This window comes from Armigeres subalbatus, chromosome 1 (assembly GCF_024139115.2).
Source record: "Armigeres subalbatus isolate Guangzhou_Male chromosome 1, GZ_Asu_2, whole genome shotgun sequence".
Classification (NCBI taxonomy): domain Eukaryota; kingdom Metazoa; phylum Arthropoda; class Insecta; order Diptera; family Culicidae; genus Armigeres; species Armigeres subalbatus.
This window is the reverse complement of record NC_085139.1, coordinates 95,440,134-95,459,670: the sequence shown is the minus strand read 5'-3', so window position 1 is coordinate 95,459,670 and position 19,537 is coordinate 95,440,134. Positions and strand designations below refer to the sequence as shown.

The window sequence follows — 19,537 nt, the reverse complement described above, 5'->3', positions numbered from 1 at the left end:
AGGTAGCATTGGTTCGGCTATCTGCAGCGGATGCCTCCAAGGTAGTCAAGTTAGGGAGCGACAAGGTGGGATGGTCGGTGTGCCCTGTGGGCATAAACGAGCAATCCGCTTCAAGTGCCTGGAACCGGGGCACAAACAATGGGACTACGAATGCCCTGACAGAAGCAAGCTCTGTCGACGCTGCGGATTGGAGGGACATATGGCACAATGTTGCACGAACCCTCCCAATTGTTTGATTTGTTCCAGCAAAGCTGTGAACAGCAAGCACCCCATGGGGGGTTTGAAGTGCCCGGCGTTTAAGCGTGCTGCAAATTCACAGTGCAGGTAACGCAGCTGGCTTGCTCGGCGTCGCCCGAGTGTTTGGTGCAGGTATGGGAAAAATCGGTTCATTTAGCGTTAATCTTTCACTCACCTCTACACACAATCGCAAATTAGACAAACGTACACGAGCCCTTCCAATATTTTCGATTTCGATTGTCTACCGTTTGGCTTCAGTTAGTAACGAATCGTGCCAAAAACAAACAGACAAAATTCATCACCGAATCTTTCCCACAGATAGCAAATGATGCATAGCCGAGTATTTGTTTACATTCGGTTCGTAAACGAATGAAATCGCAATTGAGTGGTGAGTGAGGATTCGGCAGAAAGATTCAGCCCGCAAAACGAATCATTGAGTCTAAATGGAATCAATCTTCTGAGTCCAACTCAGTATTTTCTGCTGCACTCACTACACATCGGTTTATCCTCATCTCTCGATTTCTTTTCGCACTGTCTTTGGTTTCACTTATTCCTGCTGGGGAGGCACTCAGTAGGTATGAATCGTTTGTTGGTTCGCTGCTGGGTTGAGTAGCATTCATTTTGCAATCGTGTGTTCGCTGATGGATAGGGATTTAAAATCTGCGTGATTCGTGTGAGTGAGTGAGTTTTCCCATAGCTGGTTTGGTGTGCGCAGGTTTAGAGGAAACGGCGGAACACGTGTTGTTAGTGTGCCCACGTTTTCGCGTAATGCGTGACCACATGCTTGCCACATGTGGTCTGGACACTACCCCGGACAACCTAGTTCGGAGGATGTGTAAAGATGAAGTTGGCTGGAACGCCGTTTTATCGGCTATCGTCCAAATCGTCTCGGAGCTAGGTGGCACGTGGACTCAAGGATGGCTAGTTCAGGCGCAAACAAGAGGTGGTCCAAGGGTTCGGAGTCGGCTTCATGGGTCATACCGGTGGTCATGCCCTGTGGTCGAACTCGATCCTTTTATCGAACAAGTGGCCGCGCGAAGAACAACATGGTATCGTCGCTTTCGCGGCGTTGGTCAACTGGGCGGGTTTCGAGCCCGAGGACGGAAAGAGGTCCTCGTCAAGGCTGGGGCAGGCGTAGGCACCACGTCGGCAAGTAACTCTGTATGTTGGCGAACAGACTCTATCGCAGAGAGGTCAATTTGGGGTGCACGCGGCATCATCATTCTTGATACCAGTCGTGCAGAGGGAAGCAGGCGCGAAGTCGACCCTTCCCACCTTTCGAGGACATAGGAAAAGCCGGCAATGCGCTGGCACGATACCATGGTGTTCTTCTAAAAAAGCGAGTCACGATGTTCGATGCTGCAAGGACACGCAGCTAACCTTGAAGGTGCGTCGTGCACTGCCCCCCCCCCCTTTGAAGCATTACTTTCTGGTTGGGGGGGACTATGGGGTTGGCGGCAATAGAAACGGTTTAGCGGGTCGGGGATGTAGTTCTGCCTCCCTCGTTTGTTATTGGAGGTGGTTCCTAACCCCGCACTTCCTGGACAACCCAGGATGTCTGTTGAGCAGATTCCCCCTCCATTACTTAGGAAGAAAAAAAAAACACTGGTGGTATAACTACCATGGTACAAGAATCTTGAAATGAGTACCATACCAATTATTGTCTTTATTAAACATAGTCTTAAAATAATTTTCTTGTCCTCTAGTACCATGGTACAAGTACCACAGGTGTGTCCTTAGTATTAGGTCAGGATTTGCCTGTAACATACCACGTAGGGTAAGACGGTATAATGCGCCCCACCTGGCCAAAACGCCCCACTATGATTTCTAGAAAACTATAACTAAGGGTCAAATTCAGTTTGTACCTATAAATATTTATAAAACCATCATCCTATGTGAATATGGGAGTATTTTTGTATTACATAATGAAAATATTTGCAAAATACAAAAAGTCACAGTTTTGATGTAACTTTTAATGTTTGTTTGTTCAACATTCTGGAGCGACACTAGCATACTGTCCGTAAAACTTGCACTGGAACACTCAGTTGGGCAACAAAATAACTTTTCTCAGTGGTTAATCCTAATATAAAATTGCTTCCATCTTCAAAAATGTAACGTTTTCCAAAAACATGTTTCACTGATCAAAACGCCCCAGTGTAGGCAGGACAATATGCCCTTACCAACTGGACGCAAGCGCGGCGAGCTTGCATCAGTTGCTTCCAAATTATATGGAAACTATTGAAATGTAATTCCAACCTGCTTAAATGGACTTATGTGGTTTTTTTATTGTCAAGCACATAAGAATTTGTAACCTTTCTATTATGTGATTGATAAAATACTAATGAAGGGCTATGAAACGTCTTTGGTTAAGGTGGGGCGTATTGCCCAGGCACCTTTTGAAATCCATTTTCTTACGACTTTTCAAAAAAGCTTTATTACGTGTTATCTGTAATATTTTTATATGACTACTCACGGGCAATGCATTTGCGACTTCCTGTACTACCAAATAACCTAAAGTTTGCATAAATTGCGTTGAAAAGTAAAAAGTTATCAAGGAGTTGCCTTAGGGGGGGTGGGCATATTATACCGTCTCACCCTAAAGATGTCTACCCAGAATTACGGGTATAGTGTTCTCTAAGCACTTGCACAGTTATTAACTGCGAGGTTTCTAAGCCATGTTACCATTTTTTTGCATTCGTATATCATGTCCAGGGAAGTTGAGAAAGTTTTCTGGACCGGACCGGGAATCGAATTCAGCCACCTTCAGCATGTCTTGCTTTGTTAGTTGGAGATAAAAATAAAAGAACAACAAAAAAGAGGGAATTAATATTTGTATCAACTGCGAAACACACCCAGATTGAACGCTCGTGATGTCAGAGAATTAATTACTGTCAATTAGAACGTTGTCGATTTGTTCTTGTGTTTTTGATTCCTTGATCTCGATGCACCTTAGTGTCATTTTTGCGGGAAAAAAAGATGCAGTATCATGCCGTGTGAGAATGCAAAGTTCATGCATCGTTGGCTGTTGTCATTCAATACGGTGTTAATTGATTACATATTAGTAAATACCCCATTTGAATAACAGCCCGTATATTCATCTCAACCGTCGATATACCCAATTGAAAATAGATTTAATTCCAATATTTCGCATCGAATGTATACACAATAACGAATGGAACACATTCTTCATAGTTCAGAATATTATTTGAAACTTTGTTTAAGTAATGTATTAATTCACAAGACTCAAAATATTTTTTTTTATTTATTTTATATAATTTCATTGATCTATAAGGGGGCCAGGGGCCAAGTCACCGATGTGAATTTGGAATTCATATCGTCCATGATACACCATGGACTTAAGGATAAGGCTTCACAACATCTTTAACCATGGGGGTTTTAAGTTTTGCGGGATATACTCATAGTATATCGCTGTCTAAGGAGTTGGGGCAGGTTGGGGATAGTTTTATGATGAATACTTAAGCTGCGGAGAAATGTCAGTTATTATATATGATTATATGTTTTACATTTAGTTCTAATTAAAATTAATAGCGTTGGGGTCATGTTCCTATCAAGCAACAGAAGCTCGAAAAGTACGTTAAAAAATTATTAGTTAATCATCAATCGCACGTGTTTCAGTCTAAATATAATGATATTGATGATGAAGTAGGAAACTCTAATGAAAACGTATTTTAACTATAATGTTGCATTAGATTTTGAAGATTATTTAGTGAAAGCCTCTAAAACTGCATTAAAAGGGCAAAGCGGGCCGCAGTTTAGAACCGTTCATCAAGCAATCATCAAAAATTCTCTACTCATAATTTTAATCACTACATATTCTGAACTTCATTTCGAGAAAACTCCGAATACTATCATTGTGGGCTACGATAGTCCTCGACAGCATCGGAATTGCCTCCAAACAAGATTCGACAGTTCATGAGCTTCAATTTGATGATGGGCTTAGGAAGTCTTATGATTGATCTCCACGTCTATGTTTCTATTGTCAATCTTTTCGTATCCTCAGTCATAATTATGTCAAATGTTTAGTACGGTGTCATATCGTCTTACAATGTTTAATTCTACTATCATTTTGTCTGTCTTAGTTATTACATGTTTCCTACGTTATTCAGTTTAAATCTATGCTAGTTGTAGATTATGTTGCGTATAGCTGTCAGTAAATTGCCTCCATTTGTTTATCACTAAAGGTTAGCTTTGCTTAGACGAAAAACCTAGTTAAAGCGTTATGCGAAGATGAAGAAATGGTCCCTAAGTTGTCTAATTGTCCTAAAGCCTTAAAAGCAAGCGTAACTTTAATTGTGTGGGTCGTGGTCAGAGCTATAGATTCACTTTTCGGTGGCAAAGTAAGGCTTCATCACGCCTATTCCCTATCTTTTAGTAAAAATTATCGAGAATGAAGCTATTATAATATTGTTTGCATACCATCGCTATAGGGTAAAGGATGTATTTTGGACCACCCTTACGAGGGCTCTTATTTTGGACCACCAAGAGGAATTTGCACTCAGTGGTCCAAAATATGAGCCGTCGAACTGGTGGTCCAAAATACCTCCCTTACCCTAATTTGTGGTATTTTCAATTATGGTTCTTCAAAGTGAGCCATAACAAAAAAAGGCGCCACGTTCCTAGTTTTGATAAAACTTCTACTCAGTGAATCCAACAGTCAATTCCCTATTACCGTCGATAAAATTGATCACACTCAATAAAAAATTGTACCTATCTAGCTAGAATTAAGCGCGGCTACGACTCATCATAATCAGGGAACGCTTCAGAAAAGTATTGCAGAAAAGAAGAGATCTACCACCATTATCACTGAGGGGTGAGATCTGCCTGACTGCACTACCATTCAAGGTTCCAAGACTTGACGTCCGTTGGATCACATCCGTACGATCAGTGCATCAATGCCAGATTATAACGCGGCATTAAACAAAAATAGTCAACATGTGATACCACCACGACAGGATATGTCTTTGGTTGCCATATCAGTGCTAATGGCGTAAGCCCACTCACCGCGGCAAGGTAACATATCCAAGGGGAGGGAATTCACAAGACTCAAAATAATAGGAACAAAATTAGAAAACATTATTACTCTACTCAAATTCAAGATAAAACAGATTTATCGTTTTGAAATTCGCTTCACAACTCAGCATCACTTCAAACATATTCACTATAAATTAAATTATATTTGAATAACTACGCAATTTCTTATTGTTTGATATTGGTTTAATTTTAACAATTTCTCGAAAATCCAGGTAGGTATTCCAAACTGTTTACATGGCTTACAGTATCCGTAAGGTTTGCCGACCTATATTTTTATCAGTACAATCAAAGTTAAATGCCTATATTCCGGGTATAAGCCACCCGGAGTGATAATTAATTACTATATGTCCGAAACGAATTGCACTAGGGTAACGGTACCAATAGTGGAGGTATTAGTAGATCTACGAAAGAAAATATTTTTTAAAAATTGATAATTATGGGAAATTTACAGCTTTAATATCTTATCTAATAGATAAACTAATAAATTTGCTAACAAAAATGAGATAGATGTCATTTAACATTAACAATTACCGAATATTGCTTGCACCACTATGGGTACACTGTTCCTTTAGTGGAGGTACAGTTGCACCACTATAGGTGCAAGAGAGTCAATTTCGTTAAGGAAAATCATTGTTTTCAATAGTTTTCGAAGCGAAATCTTAGGATAAGTTGCATTTAACAGGATATTTAAAACACGACGCATCAACTGAAACCATCGTAAAGTGTATAAATATGATAAATCTCATTAAAACCTCACTACCTCCACTATTGGTGCTACCTCCACTAAGGGTACGGTTACCCTACATGTGAGAGATTTAATTTGAAAAATGTATTAGAGGGTAACCACTTCCTTCGGTGCAGTTTGATCCCACGATCCCAGTACGCTAGACAGGTGCTTTACCTACTAAGCTGCGAAGAACCTTCGTCGTTCTCCGTAGCTCAGCGGGTACTGATGAGTTCAAATTCCCAACATCAGGGCTGTGGGGTTTGAGTAAAATGCCTTCAGCAGCAAGCCATGACTCTGCCTCTTCTGGTCAGATCTTCGCGAAGTGCACACGCATCCGCGGAGAGTCTCTTTCATAATTTAGTTCTGGCCGTTTAGGGCCACACATTTTGGCGATCCTGCCAGTCTACTTTTTGGATCCTGTCGCTGATTTCATGAGGTGAGTAGTTCAAGTGGTTAAATTGTAAAGAGTGATATTATTTTAGTTGCAAAATCACAAGGCTCGTCTGGAAGACCGCTATTGTGCCGAGATCTGCTGTACAGAATCCACACAAAATCTATTTTTTTAGATTTCCATTACTTATTATTGTTGTCTAGCAACGACACCCTTCTCATCGTGAATCCATTTTGTCCGTTTGTCCATATCATGTATCCAATGATCGTTACATTGTTCGGTTGCCATTCATCCGGGTAACGTTTGAGAAATGCTTCCGAGAAGGACAAGTTGTCAGTCGTCATCAGGCAGCCGTGACGTACCCAAAAACGCCACCGTATCGGCTGCGTATCCGGTAACTGACGAGGTTTTGGTGGAGAGGCTGGGACTCGAACACATGACCATCCGCTTGTAAGGCAAACGTGCAGCCTATCACGCTACGGGACCCCCTAGGAAATCGGTTTGTGGTTTGCAAAATCACAATGCGCGTCTGGAAGACCGGTGGAAAATGGTTAGTGATTTAGACTTTTTTTAACTATTTTTATTCGCTAATTATCTAATACATGCATTCATCTTTTAGACTAGGTGTTCCGTGTTTTCTTAACACTATCATCCTTATTTGCTATGTTACATTTTTAGTTATTATTAATACATTTCAATTGCCTCTGGCAGTTAGGATTTTTCCTCTGGTTAAATTGAACCATGTAGGAATTACAATGTTTTAAACTTAAACTAAACCTAACCTAATTTATACTAAGGGTACTGTTCGAGAGTGGACTGTATTTAAAAAACTCAACATAGGCGGACCGACGGAACTCTCTGGGAAAACCAACCACGAAGTTCGGATACCGGATAAAGAAGTCCTTTGCTTAGTTTAAAACAATATATTTACACTAATTACATTTTCTTTGTTATCGAATTCACTTCAAGCTTATTATATGTAACAAGTCTAAACGAGTTGAAGGCACGGCGTACAGTGATGGCGTCTTCCTTCTCGGTTGGAAAAAACCATCGCGTACTCTTCTTTGATGCGCTCCTTGCGCGCTCGTTTCGTGCTGCTGCGTTGTGGTTGCGTTGAAGGATGTATCCTTCGTGCAGCTGCGTGTTGTTAGACAAGAGCAGCAGACTGTCGTTGTACGATACACTCACAAAATATTTTATTCGTGACGGATGGCTCGAACATCCTCCCCCACGGGTTCTTTGCGCTCGTTGTCCAGTATAGGTAGCGGGGCCAGCTTGTGGATCGGACGCTTCAGAAGACCAGCTTTAGTTCGAACGTCCACCACACGGACCAATCCATCCGATCCAGTGTAGTTTGCCTCGACCTTACCCAACTTCCATTGTTGGGGCGGTAAGTTATCATTTTTTATAACTACCACCGTTCCAGGTAGAATGTTCTCTTTCTTCCTATTCCACTTGTGTCGTACCTGCAACTCCAGCAGATATTCATCGGACCAGCGCTTCCAGAATTCTCGACGCAGGCGCTGGACATACTGCCATCTGGAAAGACGATGTTCCGGGATTCCTGCATGGCTTGGGTCCGGGGTGGCAGTCAGAGGACGATCGATTAAAAAATGCGCCGGAGTTAGCGGCTCAAATTCGAAGGATCTTCAGATGGAGCGTACAACGGCCGAGAGTTGAGTTGAGCCTCGATCAGGCAAAGCAGAGTCGAAAACTCGGACATCGTTAGGAGGCTTGACTGACATTTCTTCTTAAGGATGGTCTTGACGCTCTTAACACCTGCCTCCCAGATCCCACCCATGTGTGGGGAATTCGGTGGAATCATCTTCCATTGAATCTGCCGAGGTTGACAGAATTCAAAAATCTTGAGTTCGGTGGCTTGCTGCTTGAAAAGCCGATAAAGCTCGTTCAGCTCGTTGCGAGCACCGATGAAATTTGTCCCATTGTCGGAAAATATCTGCTCAGGGACACCACGACGAGAGACGAATCGCTGCAGGGCGGCGATGAACGCATCTGTAGAAAGGTCTTCTACTACCTCCAAGTGAATGCCCTTGGTGACCATGCAAACAAAAACACTCACGTAACCCTTTACAGGAGCCATCTTTCTTCCTCTTTGTTTAATGAGAATGGGACCCGCAAAGTCAACTCCAACCTTCATGAATGAGGAAGCCTGGTCGCACCTTGCGACGGGAAGATCCCCCATGAATTGACTGGCGCACGGAGGGTTGAGCCGGAAACACCGCACACAATTTCGTGTCACCTTGCGAACAGCAGAACGGGCTCCCAGAATCCAAAATTGCCGGCGAAGCTGGGCGAGCAGCGCCGACGGTCCTATATGCAGGTTCTCTCGATGCACAGTTTGAATCAACCGTTGGACGGTTTCATCGTTCTTAGGTAAGATCCATTGATGCTTTACACCATAAGGCAAACTTGAATGTCGTAGTCGTCCACCGACACGAATCATTCCATCGTCCAAAAAGGGATTTAACGTTTTGAATCTTTTACAGTACTCACCGGACTTGATGATGGCTACCTCGTTACCAAAATGCTGTAATTGTATCACCCTGACGATTACCTCCAACGAGTGGCGCATTTCCAGAACGGTGGGAAATCGCTCAGTAATTCTCCTGTTATGCACCTTCTTCTTGGCATTTTGGCAAAAACGCAAGACGTATGCCAGAACTCGCTGCAGCTTCCTGAATGACTCGTACTTGTAGAACATCGGCAGTTTCTCCAATGAAACCACCGAAGAAGATACAGTGGTCTGCCGCAACTCAGGAACATCTTCCTCGGATAGTGGTTTCGGGACCACCATCTGATAATCTTCACTGCGCAAAAACAACGGACCATTCCACCATAGATCGTTCCTTTGAAGAGCGTCGGCAGATTGGCCGCGCGACACTACATCGGCTGGATTTTCCAGCGTACTTACATATTTCCACTTAAATTGATGTCCAGTAGAGTTAATCTCACTAACCCGGTTCCGAACAAACACTTCTAAATGTTCCGGGTTCTTCGCTAGCCAAGCTAGCACCACTTGATTGTCCGACCATGACAAAATGTCTCGAAAGCACAACGCTAATGCTGCAAGTACCTTCTTCACCAATCGGTGCAGCAAAAGGGCTGCTAGAAGTTCCTTTCTTGGTATAGTCAATACAGTCTTCGGAACGATCTTCGACTTTGCGCACAATAACTTCAGTACTGCAGCTTGACCAGGTACAATCGACCTGATGTACACGCAGGCACCATAAGCTTCTAATGTTGCATCACCAAATCCATGTAACTCAAATGCAATGGCCCCAGTGGCCACCACGCGACGAGGAATCCGAAGCATAGTAACACCACTCAACGCGCTTAGGAATTTGTCACACCTTTTCTTCAGCTCTCCCTTGAGCTCTTCATCCCATTCCAACTCTTCCTGCCAGATGCTCTTCAGTAAAAGTTTACCGATCACGATAACCGGCCCCACAAGACCCAAGGGGTCGAACATTCTTGATATAAGTGACAGTATTTGTCGCTTGGTTGTACTGGTTTCACACACTGTTCGAATGGAGATGAATTGCAATGCGTCCAAAATTGGATTCCACATTAGTCCCAACGATTTTATTATTTCTTTAGAGCCTTCATCGTCGATGCTAACCAACTCGTCACGATCGCCTTCTGGAATCCGTTCCAGCAATGCAGGATTGTTGGAAGCCCATTTATGCAGATGAAATCCACCCTCCTTGAGCAGACCAATTAACTGCACCTGAGCTTCGCTTGCTTCATTCAAGTCATCAAACCCGAACAATGCGTTGTCCACGTAGAAACTCTTCTTCAAGATGTCTGCTGCCACAGGATACTTGGAACCTTCGTCGATAGCCAGTTGCAAAAGTGCCCGCGTTGCCAAAAACGGGGCGGAAGCTGTGCCATAAGTGACCGTTGTCAGCTCTAAGACACGCAGCGGATCGGAAGGATTCTTCCTCCAGAACACACGAGATAGCGACGTATGCCGCCGATCGACGAGGACTTGCATGTACATTTTTGCCACGTGATGGATTGCAGATCACTTTGAATGATGGTACCAATCTTCATCACATCGTTAAGCGACAACCCTGACACTTTCGCCGATGCATCAAACACCACACGACACTTAGTAGTGGTATTCGATGGCCGCAGGACGGCATGGTGAGGTAAATACCAGGTGATGATATCTGCCTTATCCTTACTAACATCAACTTCTTCACAGTGACCAAGAACTTCGTACTCGTTCATAAACTCCTGATATTGTTTCTTCAAATCCGGGTGCTGCGAAAGCTTTCGCTCCAGTGCATGAAATCTTCGTAGTGCCAACGGCCTGGAATCTCCCAACTCGCTGACACACTCCTTTAGAGGCAGCTCTACGATGTAACGACCAGAAGCATCTCTACGATGAGTCGTCTGGAAATGCCTTTCACATTCCTCTTCTTCACTGTCACGCTGATCGGCATCAGCGATATCTTCAACTTCCCAGAAGCGTTGAATAGACTGGCTCAAATTATCCATCGTGACTGTGTGCGAATAAACTACTCCATCAGAAAACGCACCTTCTTCAAACACTCCACCAACAACCCAACGAAATTGAGTTTCGCGCAGGATGGGAGGACCCAGGACAATGCAATCTCTCCGGGAAGCAACAATTTGAGGAACCCTTCGTTACCCAGGAGAATATCCACCTTGCTTGGATGAAACAACTCCGGATCTGCTAGCTGAACACCAGCAGGGAAGTTCCAATGCACTGATATTGATAACCGATGATGGGAGATCTGCTGTCACCTGGTCAGTTACCAGACACTTGACTTTAGCGCGGAAATCCCTGTACCTCGACGAAAGATGAATCACACCGCAACTCGATGACTGGGTCTTCGTTTTGTTCACCCCGAACATCGTGACATTCGACGAATCCAGCTTCAAGCCCAATTTATCAGCTACGGCTCGTGTAACCAAATTGACTTGGGATCCACTATCCAATAGAACTCTACATGGATGGGGTTTATAGGTCTTGTCCAATACATACATCACCGCCGTGAGTAACAACACTTGTTGCGTTTTGGTAGCCACGCTTGAACACGTAGCCGGCGTCGATTCCGATGGTGAATCTTCTTGCTCAGTCGCTGGCTTCGAGGACGGCTTGCTTGACTGATCTGTAACTGACTTGCATTTTTCTTCGGCGTGTAGTAGACTATGATGCCGACGTTTGCACCTTTGGCAGCATCTGTCCGACGAGCATTCGGCACTTCGATGACCTTTTCGCAAGCAATTAAAGCACACATTTCGCTCTCTTACCTTGACCAATCTTTGCGGAATCGAGAGCGCCTTGAACGCAGCGCAATGGTAATTAGCGTGTGAATTTCCGCAAAAATCACACTTCATTTCCGTCTCAATTGATGAAACGGTTGCATGGACTTTCTGTGCCGGCTTATTGGCTGCAGGCACCGACTTAACGGACATCGAGGATGACTTCGGGTTGCTTGCTTCGACTCTCTCCAAGATGAACGTTTGCTCCTTCAGGAACGTCAGCATCTCATCGTAATCGGGGAGCTCACCGTGTTTTATAGTGGACTCCCACATGTGGCGTATATCGTTGTGCAATGCTGCAGCCAACAGATGGATGACGAAATCCCTCGAACTCCCGCTCCAGAAACTTAAGGCCTTCCACATGCTTGCTGCACTCATCCACCAAACTCCGTAACTCCAAATGGCTCTTCTTCGTCATGCGTTTAAGGTTCAGCAAGCCATGAATATGACAGTCGATAGCGTGACGATTATTTTCGAACCTCTCTTCCAATATTTGCCACGCATGAGCGTAATTGCCCTCGTTGATCGTCCTGGCGTCGATAAGACCCGCTGCACTACCAACCAGAGCCTTATCCAGATGGTATAACTTAACAGCCGGCTGATCTGGACCCTTGTCCACGAGATCTTTGAACATAGCCTTGAACTTTGGCCAGCTCTCATAACGGCCATCGAATGTGGGAACCGGCATACGAAGCGGTTGATGCACAACAATCGGTGCTTGCTGGTTTTGATTACTACGCCCTACGTTTGTGGCAGCATCAATGACCGCCGTAGCTGCTTTAATCTTGTTGAGCTGCTCCTCCAACAAAATGGAAACAGTGTCGTGAAGAATATCGAACTCTTCGTACTGTGGCACATGCTGTTCGTATTCATCGTCCACTACTACATCCATGATTTTATCGTGTGCATCATTGTAGTCCTTATACGCTGCTTCCAATTTCGTCATATAGACCTTTACCTCAGCTTCCGTTAGCTGAACCACTTCATCTCCATTTGGGCGGATAGTATTGAGAATGCGACACCTTACCTTTCGCTGCCCCACGACGGCGGACGAGTCGTTGGATGTTCTCCATGGCAGTTAACTTTTCCACCAATTTCAGTTTTCTCTTCTGCTTCTTACTTAACGGAGTGGAGGAATCTAGAGTAGACTGCCCAAGTGCAGAACTAGCTCCAGAGTCTCCGGCTTTTTGCTGCTTCGAAACACTTTCTTCCGGCATGCCACTGTAGACACTACATCAAGCCAAGCCTTATGCTCGACGGTGGTTGGGAACACAGCCAAGTCTATGTTCACGCAACCGGTCACTTGCTGATCCAAGTGGGCAAACCAGATCACTAGCTTCGAAGCAACTATCTTCACTTATTTCGGGTTTCCTTACCCCACGTGTTAAGCACTTAATTATTAGCTTATTTCACTTCTCTTATGGTTTTACCATCATCACTTTTCAAAATGGCGACCGCACACCGATATTTAAACTTCACAAAATGGCGGCGTCACTCTAGTACTGTACTTCCTCGATGGCGGCCATCTTGCTCACACCATTATCGTTTGAATTTTCCGACTTTTTTGGAATACACTTTGAGTTTTGCACTTTACGGTTCTTCTTCCGGCTCCGGAACAGGAGATACTACATTATGCACGATCCGGTTCGACTGGACCAAAATTATGTTCGAGAGTGGACTGTATTTAAAAAACTCAACATAGGCGGACCGACGGAACTCTCTGGGAAAACCAACCACGAAGTTCGGATACCGGATAAAGAAGTCCTTTGCTTAGTTGAAAACAATATATTTACACTAATTACATTTTCTTTGTTATCGAATTCACTTCAAGCTTATTATATGTAACAAGTCTAAACGAGTTGAAGGCACGGCGTACAGTGATGGCGTCTTCCTTCTCGGTTGGAAAAAACCATCGCGTATTCTTCTTTGATGCGCTCCTTGCGCGCTCGTTTCGTGCTGCTGCGTTGTGGTTGCGTTGAAGGATGCATCCTTCGTGCAGCTGCGTGTTGTTAGACAAAGAGCAGCAGACTGTCGTTGAACGATACACTCACAAAATATTTTATTCGTGACGGATGGATCGAACAGGTACAAAGTGCTAATCGAGCAATAGAGAATCGCAACGATTTTTGTCTAAAATTGGAAATTATTTTGTTGGATATTTGTTGCAATGTCTCAATATTAGAAATTCTATGAAGTTCATTGGTACTATACCACGGAGGCAACTTCAGAATCATTTTCAAAATTTTATTTTGAATCCTCTGGAGTGCCTTCTTTCCGGTATTGCAGCAACTAGTTATATCCACTTAATATATTTGTTACATTTGGCTTGTATGCCAAAAAAAAATAACCATGCAATAAATACATAACTAATCATCTTGGCCACTTTTTAATTGTTTACGTAACAGTTGTACTGAAAAACGTACATTAAGGACTATTTTAAGTTGATTCAAAATAATAGTGGAACACGGCGGAACTAAACAAAACATTGTGCATTCGGTAGCTTAAAACCAAATCTTTCAGATGGTGGCTGTTTGGCTTGCCGCTTCTTGCCGCTTTTCATGGTGTGTTGATGTGAAAATTGACTATTTTTTCTAAAGATTCCTCAATAACTTTGACAGGTTTCAAGATAGATCAAAGTAGTCTTCTAGACAAACATGTTTTTTGTCATTATGAACAACTTTCTAGAATAAACCATACTGCTAAAATCATTTTCGAAAAATTTAGGTTCAAAATATGATTTTTGGGGGTTATTCATACAAAACGTGCTCTAACTTATTACAAAACCGTTATTCCAATATTGTGTCTTCAGATGTGTCAAAAGATGTTCCAATTCACATTCTTTATAACATTGCCGAGGACATAGAGATGGTCGGGTTTCGGGTTTTCAAACCCGAAACCCGACCCGAACCCGAACCCGACGGGTTCGGGTCGGGTTCGGGTTTGGAAAATTAGAACAATGTCGGGTTCGGGTCGGGTACGGGTTTGTGAGATGATAAAATGTCGGGTCTGGGTCGGGTACGAGTTTGAGAAATAAAGTATTTAATTTTTTTTATTCGTTTCTGGTAATTTTAAGGCTTGTTCGTTGTTTGGGCCTATACCCTTTTGGGTGTAAGGAGAAATATAAAATATCTAGTTTGAATTTTCCATCTAAAACATAGTTCGGGTCCAGCTCGGGTTTAAGACTGCAAAAATTGTCGGGTACGGGTCGGGTTCGGGTTCGATAAGATTTATCATTCCGGGTTCGGGTTGGGTCCGGGTTTGAAAGGAATTTCCAAATCGGGTTCGGGTCGGGTTCGGGTTTACAAAATGTGAAACCCGACCATCTCTAGAGGACAACTACTGCTTTTGTACATCTGCGTATTTTTTTTAATTTCATACCACCCTTTAAGGAGGATAGATCATTGATGTTTTCTTATCAAAAGAAAGCCCATGAAATATCCTTCAACTCTTCTGAAGACACCATGTAGAGTAGAGTGGGGCAAGAGTACGCACTTAGTTTTCAATCGATCATGTGGCCCTTATGAAGCAAGCTTCTGCATATCAAATCTGTGTCGATGATTTATATACTTTTCCTTTATGTTACCCAGTGGAAAAAATATTGAAATTATAAAAATTCGTTTTAGTAGAACCCTTATTGCAAGACAAGTGAAAAACGCACTCTTACCCCACCGGTGGGGTAAAAGTGCGCATCGGGTGGGGTAAAAGTACGCATTTATCCAATCATGTGCTTTAAGTATATATTAACACAAATAAGATTTAATAACATTTAATTGATGTTTAATGAGCACATATTAGGGAATGTTTAAAGATTACGTAACTCTTAAAGGGGGAGGGGGTCCTAAAAATGTGCACTTGTATACGAAAAAACATTGTTTTTTTATATATACAAAAAAACTACAGATGTAAAAATATATATCAGGTTTCGCGTGGCGTATACAAAGGCATTTTCCTTAAAGAAAGTCCACCAATCACGTAACGTAAAATTTGGCTATTTCATCACCCCTCCCCCCTATCTTACACTATTTGTATGAATCCTCTAAAAAATATATGGATCGTCACACACCTCGCAACCCCTCCCAGCTAAACGTTGCGTAATTTATGAATTTGATTAAATTAAATTATCATTTAGATGAAATTGTGTTTTCGTACTATGTTTAGGTGTACAACAAGTCCTAATACAATTTCATTATTTCGCTTCAGTGCTTTGTTCGCCAAGTCCTTTCTAACACCGAATTACTTCAACTTATCCTAAAAACTTGTGATAATTTCGAATTCTGTCCCTTTTTTCTTAGTTGTGGATCTTTACGCTTTGGAAGAAGTCTTATTTCAGCCGGAGATACGGGTTTGACATCATAACTTGAAGATTCATATGCGTACTCTTGCCCCACCGGTTCTGCGTACTTTTACCCCACAGTCCCAAAAATTATTCAAGTAATGGTTTTGACTTTTTGGAAAACCAACCGGATTGGTGTTCTGTACCATAAAGTACTCTATACAATAGGTTATCGAAATGTTATAATGTTCACCTGATTGAACGTATATATGGTAATGAAATACTAGTTGCGGAAATCCAATTATTTTTAGCAAAATGATCAAAAAGTTATCTAACTCCATATCTTCCATGTTGTTTATTCAAATCGTTCACAATTACACATGATAATAGTTGACCAGAATACCTATCAAACTGAAGCAGTGGTGCTAGTTTAACTTTTTTTCTTACTTCAAAAAATCGAAAACGTACTCTTACCCCACGCGTACTCTTGCCCCACTCTACTCTATCTAAAACGTAGTTTTCAGGTCTAAAACTATAAAACGCACGTTTTGGGGACATTTGAACCAGTGTGGGGACAGGAGCAGACACGCATTCCAGTTCGAGATAGTAGCACGTGCGGACTATAGATAGTGGAATACGAACTGTCAAACGTGTCTCCAAACGAGCATGACGTCACGATTTCAATGGAAACATTAAGGGCTGTGACGTCATATGCGCGTGTGCACGGGCAAAAAATTCGACTCAGCCATGCTTTCGCTCATCTATAGATTCTACTATCTATAGTGCGGACGTGTTTTTTGATCGCGCATTTTTTCCAAGTGTTTTTTCTCGTTAGTTTGCTGTGTTTACGTTTTCGCTTCATCGCGTTGGCGTTATTTTCTCCCGGACCCGTCATGGGAGACTCAGTGGCCGATTCAGTCGCGGGAGAGGTGCCTAAGCGCACTGCTCTTGGAAGTGTGGGTAACCCCTCCAAGCAGCTTTTGCAGAGCAACGTGCTCTCGCTGTGGCCGCTTGATGACGCCGGCAATCCGCCGAAAAAGAGGAAGAAGCAGCAATCGCAGCTGCCACAGGTGCAACCGGAGCGGAACCGCCCGTGTTTGTGAAGGGCGATCCGCAGGATTTACGCCCAAAAATTCGCAGCGAGGGCGTGAAAGTGATACCGGCAAACAAGGACCATCATCAATCCGTCGTGGAGTTTCTCGAGGTCCACAAGTATGAGTACTACACTCATGACCACTCCGGCACGAAGCCGCTCAAGGGTTTGCTGCGAGGACTCCACGACATGAAAGAGGAAGAGCTTCAAGCTCGTCACGACAAGGCGAGGAGATACCGCGACCAGCTTTACCTGATTCATCTGGAGCACGGCTCCACTACCTGGAAGGACCTGAAGCTGGTTGGCGTTATAAATTACACAGTCGTTGACTGGGAGCGATATCGGCCAGTGCACCGCGATGTCACGCAATGTACCAACTGCTTCAATTTCGGGCACGGCACCATGAACTGCCGCATGAAGCCGCGCTGCAACAAGTGTGGCGAACCCTATCCGACTGACAAGTGCGACAAAATGGAGGTGGCCGATCCCAACTGCGCCAACTGTGGCGATAAACATCGGGGCACCACAAAGGGCTGCCCAAAGCGAGTCGAGTTCCTGGAAATCCGGAAGAAGGCTTCTACCAGGACCATTCCGAAGAAGAACCGCGTTTCTGTAATCAACGAGGTGAAGTTTCCAGCCATTCTGGCTCCCCGTCGTGTGATTCCAATACTCCCATCGCTACAGCCGCACAAGCGACTGGTAGCGGCAGCTGCATCGGTCCAAGCTCCAGCATCGTCGGCACCATCCACCAGCGAATGGCCCCCGCTCCCTCCTCCTGGGTTCCGTCGGCAGTCGGAGAACGAAGCCGTTCCACCGGAAGAATCTGCCCCGCTGTACACTCCGGAGCAACTGATGCCGATCTTCGCGCACTCTGCTGTGCGGCTGCAAAACCCGCTTCGACCAGGTCTTAACTCTTGTCATGTTCATCATTTAAAATGGCTGCTAGGGTGGGGCTGGTCAACTAAAACGCTTGTTCGCTAAAGAGCAAAATAATTGAGCTGGACTTCCGCATCGTGCGACTACCGGCCGACCAGGGGAGGCGGTGTGGCCATCGCTTTTCGCTACAACATCAACTGTCGTCTGCTTCCAAGCTTCCAGCTCAGTGTCATCGAGGCCATCGGTGTCGAAATCACCACTTCTGTCGGCACAATCGCGCTCATCGCGGCGTACTGTCCAACGCAAGCCAAAGCCGGCGATGGGTCATCGGCTGCCCTTCGGAGGGACATCGTCAAACTGACGCGGAGGCAAGGCCAGTATATCATTGCCGGCGACTTGAATGCCAAACATCAAGCCTGGGGCAACAGTCGCGGCAATCGAAACGGCACCATCTGGAGCAACGATATGGAGAAAGGCCACTACACGATCTTGAGCCCGGATTCCCCCACTCGGCTGAGTCGGTCCGGTATCCACGCAACCCTCGACCTATACATAACGAACATGAATGATCACGTCTCGCAGCCGGTCGTCTACCAGGAGCTCAGTTCGGATCACTATCCGGTGGTGGCGGAAGTGGGCTCCTCGGTCAATCGGCACCAGCAGTTACGGCGAAACTACCATCGAGTGAACTGGCAGCGGTTCCAGCAGTGCGTCGACAACACCATTGATTACGAGATGCGTCTGGAGACGCTGGAAAGTATCGACAGCCAGCTGTGCGCCATCGAAGAGGCAATCTCGGTGTCCCGACGTCTCAGCAGGTAAGCAACTCCTTAAACATCGATGCACTCACCAAAGATTTGATTCGATTGCGGAATGTCACTAGCAGGCAGTTTCAGCGTACTGGATATAAGGCACGCTGCAATCGAATCACAAAAATTATCCAGGCCAGAATGGTGGACCTCAAAAATAACGACTTCTCGAATAAGATCCGCACTCTCCCAGATTATGCTAAGCCGTTCTGGAAAATGACCAAAATACTAAAATCCAAGCCTCAGCCGATTCCACCTTTGATCCCACTAGACAATAATGGCTCTAAGGATCGATTGATAACTCCTGCAGAGAAGGTCGCTGAAATAGGTCGTCACTTCGTCAGCTCACACAATATTGGGCAGAACATCGTCAGTCCACACGAAGCAGCCGTTAACGAGCATGCTAACAACATCCATTTGATTCCCAACGACTTCTCGGAGGAGTTGGAGATCTCAGCTGGCGAACTGACGGTCTATATCAAATCATCGGAGAACATGAAGGCCCCAGGCTTCGACAGCATCCTGAATCTCGAGCTCAAACACATGAGTGCTCCGTTCTTTGAGCACCTCTCGCTGATCTTTAATCAGTGTCTCCGGCTCAGTTACTTCCCATCGTCCTGGAAGTCAGCGAAAGTCATCCCCATCCGGAAGCCTGGGAAGGATCCTTCCTTCCCCAAAAGTTATCGACCCATCAGCCTTCTCTCTGGGTTATCCAAACTATTCGAAAAAACTATTCATCACCAGTTGCTTGAGTGTGCCGAAA

General features: G+C 44.3%; 1 protein-coding gene across 1 annotated transcript; it reads right to left on the bottom strand.

The window, feature by feature from the left end:
* Positions 1-11,967: 11,967 nt before the first annotated feature.
* On the bottom strand, positions 11,968-13,793 carry LOC134218155 (uncharacterized). Its single transcript, XM_062697049.1, has 2 exons — positions 13,154-13,793; positions 11,968-13,094 (listed from the first exon to the last, which is right to left on the bottom strand). The coding sequence occupies exon 2, from the start codon at positions 12,667-12,669 to the stop codon at positions 11,968-11,970; it is 702 nt and encodes a 233-aa protein (XP_062553033.1). The 5' UTR covers positions 12,670-13,094; positions 13,154-13,793.
* Between the last annotated feature and the right edge of the window lie 5,744 nt (positions 13,794-19,537).